This window comes from Salmo salar, chromosome ssa10 (genome assembly GCF_905237065.1).
Source record: "Salmo salar chromosome ssa10, Ssal_v3.1, whole genome shotgun sequence".
Classification (NCBI taxonomy): domain Eukaryota; kingdom Metazoa; phylum Chordata; class Actinopteri; order Salmoniformes; family Salmonidae; genus Salmo; species Salmo salar.
The window spans coordinates 105,042,001-105,058,730 of NC_059451.1; the positions used below are offsets into that span (position 1 = coordinate 105,042,001).

The following is a 16,730-nucleotide window of genomic DNA, read 5'->3' on the forward strand; positions in this document are numbered from 1 at the left end:
AACAGGGTTTCCCGGTCGGAATATTATCGCTTTTTTACGCCAAAAATCGCATAAAAATTGATTTTAAACAGCGTTTGACATGCTTCGAAGTACGGTAATGGAATATTTTGAATTTTTTTGTCACGAAACGCGCTGGGCGCGTCACCCTTCTTTACCCTTCGGATAGTGTCTTGAACGCATGAACAAAACGCCGCTATTTGGATATAACTATGGATTATTTGGAACCAAACCAACATTTGTTATTGAAGTAGAAGTCCTGGGAGTGCATTCTGACGAAGAACAGCAAAGGTAATCCAATTTTTCTTATAGTAAATCTGAGTTTGGTGAGTACCACACTTGGTGGGTGTCAAAATAACTAGCCATGATGGCCAGGCTATCTACTCAGAATATTGCAAAATGTGCTTTCACCGAAAAGCTATTTTAAAATCGGACATAGCGATTGCATAAAGGAGTTCTGTATCTATAATTCTTAAAATAATTGTTATGTTTTTTGTGAACGTTTATCGTGAGTAATTTAGTAAATTCACCGGAAGTGTTCGGTGGGAATGCTAGTTCTGAACGTCACATGCTAATGTAAAAAGCTGTTTTTTGATATAAATATGAACTTGATTGAACAAAACATGCATGTATTGTATAACATAATGTCCTAGGAGTGTCATCTGATGAAGATCATCAAAGGTTAGTGCTGCATTTAGCTGTGGTTTTGTTTTTTGTGACATTATATGCTAGCTTGAAAAATGGGTGTCTGATTATTTCTGGCTGGGTACTCTGCTGACATAATCTAATGTTTTGCTTTCGCTGTAAAGCCTTTTTGAAATCGGACAGTGTGGTTAGATAAAGGAGAGTCTTGTCTTTAAAATGCTGTAAAATAGTCATATGTTTGAAAAATGGAAGTTTTTGTATTTTTGAGGAATTTGTAATTCGCGCCACGCCTATCATTGGATATTGGAGCAGGTGTTCCGCTAGCGGAACGTCTAGATGTAAGAGGTTAAATAAAGGTGAAATTAAAAAAATACAAAAATAAAAACTGAAAAAGCGTGTGAGCAAGGAGGCCTACAAACCTGACTCAGTTACACCTGCTCTGTCAGGAGGAATGGGCCAAAATTCACCCAACTTATTGTGGGAAGCTTGTGGAAGGCTACCCAAAACGTTTGACCAAAGTTTAACAATTTAAAGGCAATGCTACCAAATACTAATTGAGTGTATGTAAACTTCTGACCCACTGGGAATGTGATGAAAGAAATAAAAGCTGAAATCAATAATTCTCTCTACTATTATTCTGACATTTCACACTCTTAAAATAAAGTTGTGATCCTAACTGACCGAAGACAGGACATTTTTACTATGATTAAATGTCAGTAATTGTAAAAAACTGAGTTTAAATGTATTTGGCTAAGGTGTATGTAACTGTATATAACCCCTGGCTTGTCATGCTAAATTCAACACTTGGCTGTACAACATCAAAAAGGTAGGAAACGTGGGTGAGGAGAAGAGATGGGTGATGATGGTGGTGGTGTTAGAGGAGGAGAGTAGATGGGTGAAGGGTAGAGGAGTGAAGAGGGGAGGAGAGGAGATGGGTGATGATGGTTTGAGAGGAGAGAAATGAAGAGAGGAGGAGAGGAGATGGGTAATGATTGTGTGAGAGGAGAGGAGTGAAGAGAGGAGGAGATGAGATGGGTGAAGGGTAGAAGGGTGAGGAGAGGAGATGGGTGAAGGGTAGGGGGGTGAAGAGAGGAGGAGAGGAGATGTGTGAAGGGTAGATGGATGAAGAGGAGAGGAGTGAAAAGAGGAAGAGGAAAGGGGGTCTTGTCTTGCCTCTTTCATCTTGGCTGCGCTGAAAGAGGGGGTGAGGATGCTGCGTACTCTCTTCCAGTGCTCGTTCCTCAGCATCAGCAGACAGTCACTCATGGGCTTAGTAGCGGCACGGATTGTCTGCAGAGAAGAGACGAGGGAGACAACATTTCAAGAATATTCACACTTCAAAATACCTGTACTGATCATGCACATAAAGTATGTGCGCACTCGCACGCAACCACGCACAGATCCCTCCCTCTGTATTGTATTTAGGTGATTCAGAAGTCTGAGACCAGAACCACAGGTCAGTGTGTGTATGTCTCCCTCACCACCCAGCCCCAGCCCCCACTACTTTGCCCCCAGGTTAGATCTTAGTACTCAGGAAGAGATGGAGGAATCAGCATGCCCAGCCTGTCCTCTCTTGTGTTCCTTTCCAGTCCAGAAAGCGCATGTAGTCAATGGTCCTCACTGTCCTTAGAGCCTATGGTCCTCTGTGGTGGAACTAACACTGGATACAATGCTAGAATACTGAAGATCTGGAGATACAGTGGAAATCCAGAGGAATACAGAACATTGCCACGTGACCTGAGCTCTGAACTAACACTGATCCCTTACCTATTGGTGTTCATAGATGTTCATAAATGGTTATAAGGTGTTCATAAATGTTCATAAAGCATTAGTTGACCAATGCAGGTGCGTTCTGGCTGACAATATCACATGTTTTATGTTGTGATGTTTACTTGTTTAAACAGTATCTATAATTTGTATGTATTAGCATTTTCCCATGCTACTATAATATTCCAGACACAATGTAATAAAATGTATAATTTCTTCATCGGTGTGTCTTGGTAATGTTCCATCGGTAAGATTTAAGTAGCGCACTAACACAATAACATTTATGGAAAAGGAAACTGTTGTTCGGTAGTTTAGAGTGCTTGATTAAAATAAACCATTCATATTTTTTGAGGCCACAGCATTACAGTGAGGTGTGTTTGTGTCTATGCCTCCATGGAGACTATTTTATGGGTCTGCTCCTACTGCTGGTTGCAGATGGTGTAGGGGCTCTGGAACATACACACATGCACACATGCACTCACACATGCATACACACACCCACACACTCACACATATGCACAGCAAGACCCACATCTCAACACTACACTATCGCATACACCACTCAGTAACACAGCAAGTGCCACATCTCCATAATACGAATCCCATACACACAGCAGGGCCCAGATCTAAGCACCATATGCACATCCAGCGCTCTGTGAGCTACTGCTAGACTGGTTGTTAAGTGAACAATGAGTCAGGAGTTTGGAAACGGGAAGCTGACCAGTAAACATCATACACTCTTAGAAAAAAAGGTTCTATCTAGAACCTTAAAGGGTTCAAGAACTCTTTTTGGTTGCAGGTAGAACCCATTTGGTTCCAAGTAGAACCCTTTTAGGTTCAACATGGAACCCAAAATGGTTCTACCTGGAACCAAAAGCAGGTTCTCCTATGGGGATAGCCGAAGAGTGTATGAGTCAAATTCACTAAATCAAACAGGTAAAACATTTCACTAAGCTCCTGTATCCGCCCTGATCTAAAGGCTGTATGTGTGTGGTGTGCGCTGCATACATACCACAACATTTCTGGGTGATTGGTGTTAACATCCCTCTATATACTGTATTGGGAGTTGTATTTTACATGATGTGCATGATTGCCATGATTATTCTGGTTGCCAAAAATAGAAATACATATGATTCACAATACAATATAGCCACCACCCTGTTCCATTGTCAGGGTAATTCTGAATCACAAAAATACCCATGATGACATCACACAATCAAACCAGGCAATAAGGTAGAATGTTGGAATTTATAATGTTTGGTTGATAAGAGCCAGCGTTTATTTAAAGCGTCTGCTAAATGGTCATTATTGGCCTACCAAACTTGCTAACAGCCAGTAATGGCTGGTACTCAGTGCTCTATTGTCCCTCCATCAGGTCCTAATGGCTTGGTACTCAGGGCTCTATTGTCCCTCTGATTACTCTGTCATCAATGCAAATGCATTAGGAAATCACATCAAACACTTCATGAGAAACCTGGCATTCTGAGTTTGAGCGGAATAGGATCACCTGTTGTGCAACGAGAGCCAGCTCCTCATAGCTGATTGATGCATAGAATTAAAGAAGTGTTCCTATAAGCCCATGTTGCACAACATTTCTATAGGCTATGCTATTCAATTTAGTGAAAAAACAACGTTTTTATGGCCTCTATTATAAAGAGGAGGATCGCATCCGCTTTCTGTAGGCTTACAATTTTTATTTCTCAACTTTCCTAATATTAAGCACATTGCTTTGCTTTTCAACTAGAGTAGCCTACCTGCTGGCGTGAAAATGAACTGTGGGAAACACGTCCTCCATTCGAGACTCATACGGATAACATGTATTTTTCCCCTGTTCCGACAGGTGCATGATAATGGTCCATTCTAAATCAAAACAAATTTCACACATACAGTACCAGTCAAAAGTATGGACACAACTACTCATTCCAGGGATTTTCTTTATTTTTACTATTTTCTACATTGTAGTGTTACACTTTTTTGGTTACTACATGATTCCAAATGTGTTATTTCATAGTTTTGATTTCTACACTATTATTCTACAATGTAGAAAATAGTAAAAAATAAAGAAAAACCCTTGAATGAGTACTGTATATGATTTAGTATATGCAAAGACAAGATTACAATGAGAATAGTCGGGTGAGACTATTATCACTTGTGAATGATGCCCAGCTTGTGTAAGGCAAAAAAACAGCGCATGCATTTTTTTTGCAACTTTTTCTAGTCATAGTCACATGCATCATGTAGCCTAGTCCATAGGCCTACATGTTTTTATACGTTTGTATCACAACTAAAGTGGCCAATAACTCTAAGCGTAGCCTATAGGCCCAAGACCCCTGGAACAGGGTTGGAGAGCCCATATCCTGCAGAGCCTAGTGAAGCATGTGTTCTTATAAGCCCAGTCATTGTGCAATTGCATGTGAAAAGAGAGTTTTGACTTGCCACTATTTAAAAGAGGATCTCAGATTTCTGATGCTGCTATATTTATTGCTCAATTCTTAAAATTAAGTACATTAATCTGCCTTACAACCGGTGTAGAATACCAGGCATATTAAAAATGTGACGCACTTAACCTCCATTTGTTATTCGAGTACAGGCTACAGATGACGGGGCGGCAGGTACCCTAGTGGTTAGAGCGTTGGGCCAGTAACCGAAAGGTTGCTAGATCAAATCCCCAAGCTGACAAGGTAAAATTCTGTTGCTCTGCCCCTGAACAAGGCAGTTAACCCACTGTTCCTAGGCCGTCATTGTAAATAACTGACTTGCCTAGTTAAATAAAAATGTACAGACTTTTTTTGAGGGCCATTCTTAATCAAATATAATTCCACATATATATTATTAGTTAAATTGAGAATAGTCTCATGGGTGAGAACATTATCAAGTGCTTGTCAAATTGTGAATGAGAGACTGATGAAGTGTGTCCAGGCTGCGCAAGAAACAGAGCAGAGTGCTTCCCTTTCATGCAACTTTTTTCAAATCATCATTAGAGATGCATCATGCAGCCTTAGCCTATATGTTTGGATTTCTAAAACATTCTAACGTTTGTATCCCAATTAAAGTTGCATAAATAACTCTAAGTTAAGTATATAGGAGGACCTGTTTCTTTGTTAACCACTCAGCACAGATAGACGCATTTGCCAAATCCCTCAGAAATCGTTTGGGAAAAATATCCTTTATATTTTATTCAGTTACAGTAGATGTTCCAAAGGACCACATCAGTGGCTTGTAACCTATGCGTGGAAGCTGGAGATGCTAAACATGTTTATGCTAATAAAAGGTAAATTACCGTGAGACTGGCAGATATTTGCATGCCAATCAACGGCTGACAAAATGTCACGACCGCCACAGCCCTATGTGCAGCGAAGAAAGACCTAGAAAAGTTGCAGCTGGCTCACTCCTGCGTTGTCTTGGCTGTGTGCTTAGGGTTGTTGTCCTGTTGGAAGGTGAACCTTGGCCCCAGTCTGAGGTCCTGAGCGCTCTGGAGCAGGTTTTCATCAAGGATCTCTCTGTACTTTGCTCTGTTCATCTTTCCCTCGATCCTGACCAGTCTCCCAGTCCCTGCCACTGAAAAACATCCCCACAGCATGATGCTGCCACCACCATGCTTCACCATAGGGATGGTGCCAGGTTTCCTCCAGACGTGACACTTGGCATTCAGGCCAAAGAGTTGAATCTTGGTTTCATCAGACCAGAGAATCTTGTTTCTCATGGGCTGAGATGTCACGTCCTGACCAGTATAAGGGTTAATTGTTATGATAGTTTGGTCAGGACGTGGCAGAGGGTATTTGTTTTATGTGGTTCGGGGTGGTGTTTTTGTAGAAGGGCGTTTGATTTATTATTTCCGGGTTTTGGTTTATGTTCTAGGTTTATGTATTTCTATGTTTAGTCTAGTGAGTGTATTTCTATGTTAGGTTAACCTGTTATGGCTAGGGGGCAGTATTTTCACGGCCGGATAAACAACGTACCCGATTTAATCTGATTATTACTCCTGCCCAGAAACTAGAATATGCATATAATTATTAGATTTGGATAGAAAACACTCCAAAGTTTCTAAAACTGTTTGAATGGTGTCTGTGAGTATAACAGAACTCATTTGGCAGGCCAAAACCTGAGAAGATTCTGTACAGGAAGTACCCTTTCTGACCATTTCTTTGCCTTCTTGATTATCTCTATCCAAAACAGGGGATCTCTGCTGTTACGTGACACTTCCTACGGCTCCCATGGGCTCTCAGAAGGCGGCAAAAAGCTGAATCATGGCTTTGCAGGCCCTGGCTGAAAAACATTAGCGCGTTTGGATAGTGGCCGGTCAGAGTACTATAATGGGGGTTTGGGACTCTCAATTGGAGGCAGGTGCTTCCTCGTTGCCTCTGATTGAGAGTCCTATATATGGGTAATTGTTTGGTGTAGGTTTTGTGGGAGATTGTTTCTTGTCTAGCGTGTGTGAGCCTGAGAAGACTGTTCGTTGATCGTGAGTTCGTTTTGTTATTTTGGTGTTCATTTTGAGTCTAATAAAAGTTAAAGATGAGCAACCACATACCTGCTGCATGTTGGTCCTCCTTTCCCGACGACAACCGTGACAGAATCTCCCACCACAAAAGGACCAAGCAGCAGAGGAAGGAGCAACAGATGGATTGTAACCTGTTAGGGCTAGGGGGCAGCATTGACACGGCTGGATAAAAAACATACCCGATTTAATCTGGTTACCACTCCTACTCAGTAACTAGAATATGCATATACTTATTACATATGGATAGAAAACACCCTAAATTTTCTAAAACTGTTTGAATGGTGTCTGTGAGTATAACAGAACTCAAATGGCAGGTCAAAACCTGAGAGATTCCTTTACAGGAAGTGGCCTGTCTGACCATTTGTTGAACTTCTTTTCCATCTCTATCATTTACTAAGGATCTCTGCTCTAACGTGACACTTCCCACGTCGTCCATAGGCGCTCAGAGCCCGGGAAAAAACAGAATGTCGTCATTCCAGCCCCAGGCTGAAACACATTATCGCCTTTCTCAAGTGGCCCATCAAGAGACACTAGCTTATGCGCGTGACCCCGACCGCCCCGCCTTTGGGATTTTTTCCTCTGTTTGCCGAAAAGGAGATTCCCTGTCGGAATATTATCGCTTTTCTACGAGAAAAATGTCGTAAAAATTGATTTTAAACAGCGATTGACATGCTTCGAAGTACGGTAATGGAATACTTAGAATTTTATTGTCACGAATTGCGCCAAGCGCGTGACACTTCTTTACTATTTCGGATAGTGTCTGGAACGCACGAACAAAACGCCGCTATTCGGATATAACGATGGATTATTTGGGACCAAACCAACATTTGTTATTGAAGTAGCTGTCCTGGGTGTGTATTCTGACGAAGACAACAAAAGGTAATGACATTTTTATAATAGTAAATATGATTATGGTGAGTGCTAAACTTGCCGGGTGTCTAAATAGCGAGCCCGTGATGCCTGGGCTATGTACTTAGAATATTGCAAAATGTGCTTTCACCAAAAAGCTATTTTAAAATCGGACATATCGAGTGCATAGAGGAGGTCTGTATCTATAATTCTTAAAATAATTGTTATGCTTTTTGTGAACGTTTATCGTGAGTAATTTAGTAAAATGTTAGCGAATTCCCCGGAAGTTTGCGGGGGTATGCTAGTTCTGAACGTCACATGCTAATGTAAAAAGCTGGTTTTTGATATAAATATGAACTTGATTGAACAAAACATGCATGTATTGTATAACATAATGTCCTAGGGTTGTCATCTGATGAAGATCATCAAAGGTGAGTGCTGCATTTAGCTGTCTTCTGGGTTTTGGTGACATTATATGCTGGCTTGAAAAATGGGTGTCTGATTATTTCTGGCTTGGTACTCTGCTGACATAATCTAATGTTTTGCTTTCGTTGTAAAGCCTTTTTGAAATCGGACAGTGTGGTTAGATTAACGAGAGTCTTATCTTTAAATGGCTGTAAAATAGTCATATGTTTGAGAAATTGAAGTAATAGGATTTTTAAGGTTTTGAAAATCGCGCCACAGGATAGCCGTGGCTGTTACGTAGGTGGGACGAATTCGTCCCGCCTAGCCTAGAGAGGGTAAGGAGCAGTGGGAATTTGAGTTGGACCAACGAGAAATATGGACATGGGAACAGATTATGGCCGGAGAGGGCCCATGGAGAAAATGGGGTAAGGACCGGGAACGTTACCGAGGAACACGACTGGCGTTGAAGCACGAGAGGCACCCCCAATAAAAAATGTTGGGGGGGCACACAGGTAGTTTGGCTGGGCCAAGGGTGAGCCATAAGCCAGCTACCCGTGTTTATATGGAGGAACGTATGGAGTGGAGGGCGCCGTGTTTTTCTGAAGTGCGCACAATCTCGCCCATACGCACGCACAGTCCGGTGCGAGTTATTCCAGCCCCTCGCGGATGCCGTGCTAGAGTGGGCATCCAGCCTGGTAGGAGGATGCCTGCGCAGCGCGTCTGGTCGCCGGTACGCCTCCTAGGACCAGGCCACCCTACTCCCGCTCTACGCACGGCAACCATCAGGCCCCTGCACAGCCCAGTTCGCCCTGTACTAGCACCCCGCTCGTACAGGGCTACTAGTTCCATCCAGTCAGGACAGGTTGTGCAGGAGGTAAGATCAAGACTGCCTGTGCACCTCCATAGCCCTGGGTTTCCAGTTCCTGTCTCTCGTGCGGACCCGGAAGTGCGTCAGCCCAGTCCGACTCGTCCTGTTCCCGCTCCCCGCACTAGCCTGGAGGTGCGTGTTCCCAGTCTGGCACGTCCAGTATCAGCACCACGCACCAGGCTTCAAGTGCGTCAGCCCAGTCCGACTCGTCCTGTTCCTGCTCCCTGCACTAGCCTGGAGGTGCGTGTTCCCAGGCTGATAACCCCAGTACCAGCACCACGCACCAGGCTTCCAGTGCGTCAGCTCAGTCAGGAGTCGCCAGAGCTGCCCGTCAGTCAGGAGTCGCCAGAGCTGCCCGTCAGTCAGGAGTCGCCAGAGCTGCCCGTCAGTCAGGAGTCGCCAGAGCTGCCCGTCAGTCAGGAGTCGCCAGAGCTGCCCGTCAGTCAGGAGTCGCCAGAGCTGCCCGTCAGTCAGGAGCCGCCAGAGCTGCCCGTCAGTCAGGAGCCGCCAGAGCTGCCCGTCAGTCAGGAGCCGCCAGAGCTGCCCGTCAGGCAGGAGCTGCCAGAGTGGCCCGTCTGCCCGGAGATGCCAGAGTGGCCCGTCTGCCCGGAGATGCCAGAGTGGCCCATCTGCCCGGAGATGCCAGAGTGGCCCGTCTGCCCGGATCAGCCAGAGTGGCCCGTCTGCCAGGATCAGCCAGAGTGGTCCGTCTGCCAGGATCAGCCAGAGTGGCCCGTCTGCCCGGATCAGCCAGTGGCCCGTCTGCCCGGATCAGCCAGAGTGGCCCGTAGGCCAGGATCAGCCAGAGTGGCCCGTCTGCCCGGAGATGCCAGAGTGGCCCGTCTGCCCGGATCAGTCAGAGTGGCCTGTCTGCCCAGAGTCTGCCGATGACCCGAAACCAAGGGAGTCTAGCAGCAACCCTGAACTGAGTAAGCCTGACAATTCAGAACTTAAAGTGATTAACTGTTTAATTAATGAGTCTGCCTACAGGGTGGTGTTTTTGTAGAAGGGCGTTTGATTTATTATTTCCGGGTTTTGGTTTATGTTCTAGGTTTATGTATTTCTATGTTTAGTCTAGTGAGTGTATTTCTATGTTAGGTTAATGGGGGTTTGGGACTCTCAATTGGAGGCAGGTGCTTCCTCGTTGCCTCTGATTGAGAGTCCTATATATGGGTAATTGTTTGGTGTAGGTTTTGTGGGAGATTGTTTCTTGTCTAGCGTGTGTGAGCCTGAGAAGACTGTTCGTTGATCGTGAGTTCGTTTTGTTATTTTGGTGTTCATTTTGAGTCTAATAAAAGTTAAAGATGAGCAACCACATACCTGCTGCATGTTGGTCCTCCTTTCCCGACGACAACCGTGACATGAGAGTCCTTTAGGTGTCTCCAAGCAGGCTGTCTTTTACTGAGGAGTGCCTTCCGTCTTGCCCCTCTACCATAAAGGCCTGATTGGTGGAGTGCTGCAGAGATGGTTGTCCTTCTGGATGGTTCTCCCATCTCCACAGAGGAACTCTAAAGCTATGTCAGAGTGACCATCAGGTTCTTGGTCACCTCCCTGATCAAGGCCCTTCTCCCCCGAATGCTCAGTTTGGCCGACCGGCCAGCTCCAGGAAGAGTTTTGGTGGTTCCAAACTTCTTCCATTTAAGAATGATGGAGTTCACTGTGTACTTGGGGACCTTCCATGCTGCAGAAATGTTTTGGTACTCCAGATCTGTGCCTCAACATAATACTGTCTCAGAGCTCTACGGACAATTCCTTCGACCTCATGACTTGGTTTTTGCTTTGACATGCTCTGTCAACTGTGGGACCTTATATAGACAGGTGTGTGCCTTTTCAAATCATGTCCAATCAATTGAATTTACCACAGGTGGACTCCAATCAAGTTCTAGAAGGGTGACATCTCAAGGATGATAAATGGAAACAGGATGCACCTGAGCTTAATTTAGGGGCTCATAGTAAATGGTCTGAATACTTATGTAATTAAGGTATTTGTAACGGTCATCGTATATAGTGGACCAAGGCGCAGCGGGTTGAACCACATAAAACAAACACACCCCTGCCACGTCCTGACCAAACTACAATAACAAATAACCCCTTTACTGGTCAGGACGTGACAGTACCCCCCCAAAGGTGCAGACCCCGGATGCACCTCACACAAAAAATAAACACAAAAATAATCCCCCCAAACTAAAGGGAGGGAAGGGAGGGTGGCTACCGTCACCGACGGTTCCAGTGCTACACCCCCCTCCCCAATCCGCCTACTGTGGAGGTGGGTCAGGCTCTGGCCTTAGTCCCCCACCTAACCTGTCCACCCCCGCTGAATACCTCGGGCTGAAGCGGGTCGCTGTAGACCTCGGGCTGAAGCGCTTCGCTGTAGACCTCGGGCAGAAGGGCGACTCTGGGAGCTCCGGACTGTAGTGCGACTCTGGGAGCTCCGGACTGTAGGGCGACTCTGGGAGCGCCGGACCTTGGTGCGACTCTGGGAGCGCCGGACTGTAGGGCGACTCTGGCTGCGCCGGACTGTAGGGTGACTCTGGGAGCGCCGGACTGTAGGGCGACTCTGGCTGCGCCGGACTGTAGGGCGACTCTGGCTGCACCGGACTGTAGGGCGACTCTGGCTGCGCCGGACTGTAGGGCGACTCTGGCTGCGCCTGACTGTAGGGCGACTCTGCCTGCGCCGGTTCCGGACTGTAGGGCGACTCTGGCTGCGCCAGTTCTGGACTGCAGGCCGTCTCTCTCATGTTCCGGACTGTAGGCGGTCTCACTCGGTCCCGGACTGTAGGCCGTCTCACTCGGTCCCGGATTGTAGGCCGTCTCACTCGGTCCCGGACTGTAGGCCGTCTCACTCGGTCCCGGACTGTAGGCCGTCTCACTCGGTCCCGGACTGTAGGCCCTCTCACTCGGTTCCGGACTGTAGGCCGTCTCACTCGGTCCCGGACTGTAGGCCGTCTCCCTCGGTCCTGGACTGTAGGCCGTCTCACCCGGTTCCGGACTGTAGGCCGTCTCACTCGGTCCCGGACTGTAGGCCGTCTCACTCGGTTCCGGAATGTAGGCCGTCTCACTCGGTTCCGGATTGTAGGCCGTCTCACTCGGTCCCGGACTGTAGGCCGTCTCACTCGGTCCCGGACTGTAGGCCGTCTCACTCGGTCCCGGACTGTGGGCCGTCTCTCTCGGTTCCGGACTGTGGGCCATCTCTAGACGGGGCACTGTCGCCGGACACTCTGGATGATATCATAAGGTGAATGCACCAATTTGTAAGTCGCTCTGGATAAGAGCGTCTGCTAAATGTCTTAAATGTAAATGTAAAATGGGGCACTGTCGCCGGACACTCTGGATGGGGCACTGTTGCCGGAAGCTCTGGATGAGGCACTATTGCCAGAAGCTCTGGACTGGGTACTGTCGTCGGAAGCTCTGGACGGGGACTGCGCACTGAAAGCCTGATGCGTGGGGCTGGTAGTGGAGGTACCAGACTGGATACACGCACCCCAAGGCTAGAGCCAGGAGCAGGAACAGGACGAGTTGGACACGGGGAGTTGGCTTGGGGCTTAACCCTGGCCCAGCCAAACTACCCGTGTGCCCCCCAATTTTTTTTTTATTGGGGCTGCCTCTCAGGCTCAAATGCCAACCGTGTACCAATATAACAGTCCCGGTCCACTACAGCCTTCCTCCATGGGCCCCCTCCGGCTAAACTCTCCTCCCAAGTCCACAACTCAAAATCACTCCTTTCACGCTCCTTACCCCGCTGCTTGGTCCGTTGGTGGTGGGAAGTTCTGTAACGGTCGTCGTATATAGTGGACCAAGGCGCAGCGGGTTGAGTGCTCATTTTAATGTTTATTAGAACACTGACAAAACAAAACAAGAAAACGAACGAACGAACGAACAGTAATGCAGGCTACACACACAGCAGTGCAAAAACAACGTCCCACAAAGGACAGGTGAAACAGGGTTACCTAAGTATGACTCCCAATCAGCAACAACGATGTACAGCTGTTCCTGATTGAGAGCCATACCAGGCCAACACAAAGAAATACACAACATAGACACAGCATAGAAATACAAAACATAGAACATAACCAAAAACCCCGGAATACTCTAAACAAACACCCCTCTACATAAACACATATCCCAACAAACCCCGAACCACATAAAACAAACACCCCCCTGCCACGTCCTGACCAAACTACAATAACAAATAACCCCTTTACTGGTCAGGACGTGACAGTATTTCTGTTTTTTTGCAATAGATTCTAAAAACCTGTTTTCACTTTGTCATTATGGGGTATTGTGTGTAGATTGATGAGGGAAAAAATGAATTTAATACATTTTAGAATAAAACTGTAACATAACAAAATGTGGAAAAAGTCAATGGTTCTGAATGCTTTCCGAAGGCACTGTATAGTCTAGTGAGTGTCGTAGGGTCAGTGCAAGATAGAGACAGTGCAGATAGTTCAGGTACCATTAATTGACTATTTAGCAGTCTTATGGCTTGGGGGTCGAAGCTGTCTCGGATCCTGTTGGTCTGTGATCCGATACTCCTGTACCATTTGCTGGACAGTAGCAGAGTGAACAGTCTATGGCTTGGGTGGCTAGAGTTTTTGCCATCTTTTCGGGCCTTCCTCTGACACCGCCTGATATAGAGGTCCTGGATGGCAGGGAGCTCAGCCCCAGTGATATACTAGGTTGTCTGAACCACCCTCTGTAGTGTTTTGCGGTCAAGGGCGGTTTATTTGCCATACCAAGTGGTGATGTAGCCCGTCAAGATGCTCTCGATGGTGGAGCTGTAAAACTTTTTGGGGATCAGATGGCCCATGCCAAATCTTTTCAGCCTCCTGAGGGGGAAGAGGTGCTGCCGTGCCCTCTTCATGACTGTGTGGGTGTGGACCATGTTAAGTCCTTAGTGATGTGGAAGACAATGAACTTGACGTTTGTGACCTGCTCCACAACAGCCCCTCAATATGGACAGGGGTGTTCGCTCCCTTATTTCTCCTATAGTCCACTATCAGCTCCTTAATCTTACTGATGTTGAAGGAGAGGTTGTTATCATGGCACCACGCTGCTAAGTCTCTGACCTCCTCCCTGCAGCCTGTCTCATCACCATTTCTGAGCAGGTCTACCACCGTCGTGTCGTCAGTAAACTTGATGATAGTGTTGGAGTCATGCGTGGCTTGCAGTTTGGGTGAACAGGGAGTACAGCAGGGGAATAAACACACCCGTGAGGGGCCCCCATGTTGAGGGTCAGCGTGGCGGAGGTGTTGTTGCCTATCCTCACCAGCTGGGACCGGCGCGTCAGGAAGTCCAGGATTCAGTTGCAGAGGGAGGGGTTCAGTCCCAGGAACCCGAGCTTGGTGGTGAGCTTGGAGGGGACTATGGTGTTGAACGCTGAGCTGTAGTCTATGAGCAGCATTCTCACATTGTTATTTCCCCTCTTGTCCAGGTGAGAGAGGGCAGTGTGACGTGCAATTGAGATTGTGGATATGTTGGGGCAGTATGCAAATTGGTGTGGGTCTTAGGGTGTCTGGGATGATGGTGTTGATGTGTGTCATGACCAGCCTTTCAAAGCACTTCATAATTACAGATGTGAGTGCTACAGGGCGATAGTCATTTAGGCAGGTTACTGTGGAGCTCTTGGGAACAGGGACAATGGTGGCCAGCTTGAAACATGTTAGGATCACAGACTGACACAAGGAGATTGAAAATGTCTGTGAAGACACTTGCCAGCTGGTCTTTGCATGCTTTGAGTACGCGCCTTGGTATTCCGTCTGGCCTGGCGGCCTTGTGATTGTTAACCTGTTTAAAGGTTTTGCTCACATCGGCCACGGAGAGCGAGATCACACAGTCATCTGGAAAGCAGAGGCTTTCACGCAAGGCACAGTGTTATATTCCTCGAAGCAAGCATAAAAGGCATTTAGCTCGTTTGGGAGTTCTGCATCGTTAGGCAGCTCATGGCTGGGTTTCCCTTTGTAATCCATTATCTTCTGCAAGCCTTGTCACATACAACAAGTGTCGGAGCCAGTATAATAGGATTCCACCTTCCTCCTGTATTGGCCTTTGCATGCTTGATGCCTTGTCTGAGGTCGTAGCATTCTTTCTTGTATGCGTCCATGTCCTGTCCCTTGTGAGCGGTAGCTCTAGTCTTTAACCCAGCTTGGATATGGCCTGAAATCCATGGTTTTTGGTTTGGACACGTTCCAAGCCAATATGGCGTGTGGATGATGAAAGCAACTGGAACCTCCTGACCTTTGACCTCTGTTTGATACATGTGTCACGTTATCATTAGCTGTGACCCTGCTGCCTTGGGATGGCATTGGTCCCCTCTGCTCTCAGACACTTCTATCTCTAGGGCCTCCAAGACAAAGGCTATTGGCTGTACAAAATCATTAAGCCTGAACTTTAGAGACACATCATCTTTCTTCCTGCAATGCAGTGGAACATAGTCAGAGCGTGCCCTAAAAATGTGTCTCCTTTAGTTTGGAAACGTATTACAGGTTCACAGTAGAAGGACACTGTTGACTACAGAGGGCTTCCTCACTGCAGGGGTTCGCATTGAAGTAAGTTTCAGAATTGAAGACCATATTCTGACTACTTTAAAATGGGACACCTTGATGATATTTAGGGACCTGGCTCAGACACGAGTACAAATTTCATAGCCCATCTCGATATTATCATCAGGTAGCTTGTCAAAAACTGCTTTAAAAATAAGCAGTTCAAAACAGATAATTTTCTTTCGATTCGCTACATAAAAGAAGCAGAAAAAGTACTTTGGCATAATGCATCAATAAGGTAATCATCAAAGAAAAAAAAAATCACCTTTTCCTCATTGACTTACCATTCTGTTGGGGAAGGTGCTGAAGTCCTTCACCATGATCTGTCTGAGCATATCAGGGTCAGCTACCACCACCACGGGCCTCCTGCCTAGATAGTATCTGGAGAGACATACAGGACATCATACAGGACAGCTTGAGAAGCCAGACACACGCGTGTGCATGCATACACACATGTGAGATGGGTATGTATCACATGTGAGATGAGCGTGTAGCACTTTCATTGTGTCATGGGTTGTGTTTGGAGAAAAATACTCTGACTTGTGCGTGGGTTAGACTCCTTGGTCCGTGTTTCAAGACGGGTCGGGTGGGTTGCCGACATTGCCGCTGACCCATGGCCGCTGACTTTGCGTGTGTATATGCATGCATACACACACAAAAATACACAGACACACAAAAATATACAGACACACACAAACACACACACAGCTGCGGGGCAAACATCAATAAATAACAGGATGCCAATCAAACGTTGTGATCATCACAGAGGATGTGAGGCCTGGGGAGGAATATACTCAAAGTCGCAGCGTAAAACACACCCACACACCTTAGACTTAGACATGTGACCTGTTGAGGAGTCTATACTGAAGAAGAGTCTCACAATGGAAGTTTAACACAACCCTCACTACCTGCCATGGGCTTGACAGAACACAGGGTTTAAATGAGTCAAGGATTTGTTTGTATTCTACAGTACCACTCTTTATTGTTCAAGTCTAGTCGTTACTCTCAGAATTGCTTCAGTTCACTGCAATGTTAGCCAGGAGACACTGACTAACCGGTCAGTCAGTCCTATCTCACCTTGTTTCTTCCCCACATCAGTGGAGGCTCCTCAGAGGAGGAAATGGAAGACCATCACCCTCAGTGAATTTCATAAAAATAA

At 46.3% G+C, this 16,730-nt stretch overlaps 1 protein-coding gene across 2 annotated transcripts in view; it reads right to left on the reverse strand.

Annotated features, from left to right (window-relative positions):
* Positions 1-16,730, reverse strand: part of LOC106561393 (thromboxane-A synthase) — a 133,223-nt gene that overhangs the window by 63,433 nt on the left and 53,060 nt on the right. For both annotated transcript variants that reach the window (XM_014125329.2, XM_014125330.2), the window contains exons 5-6: positions 15,856-15,952; positions 1,816-1,932 (exon numbers count right to left, since the gene is read on the reverse strand). In XM_014125329.2, coding sequence (XP_013980804.2) covers positions 1,816-1,932; positions 15,856-15,952 — 214 coding nt within the window. The remainder of the gene's footprint in view (positions 1-1,815; positions 1,933-15,855; positions 15,953-16,730) is intronic.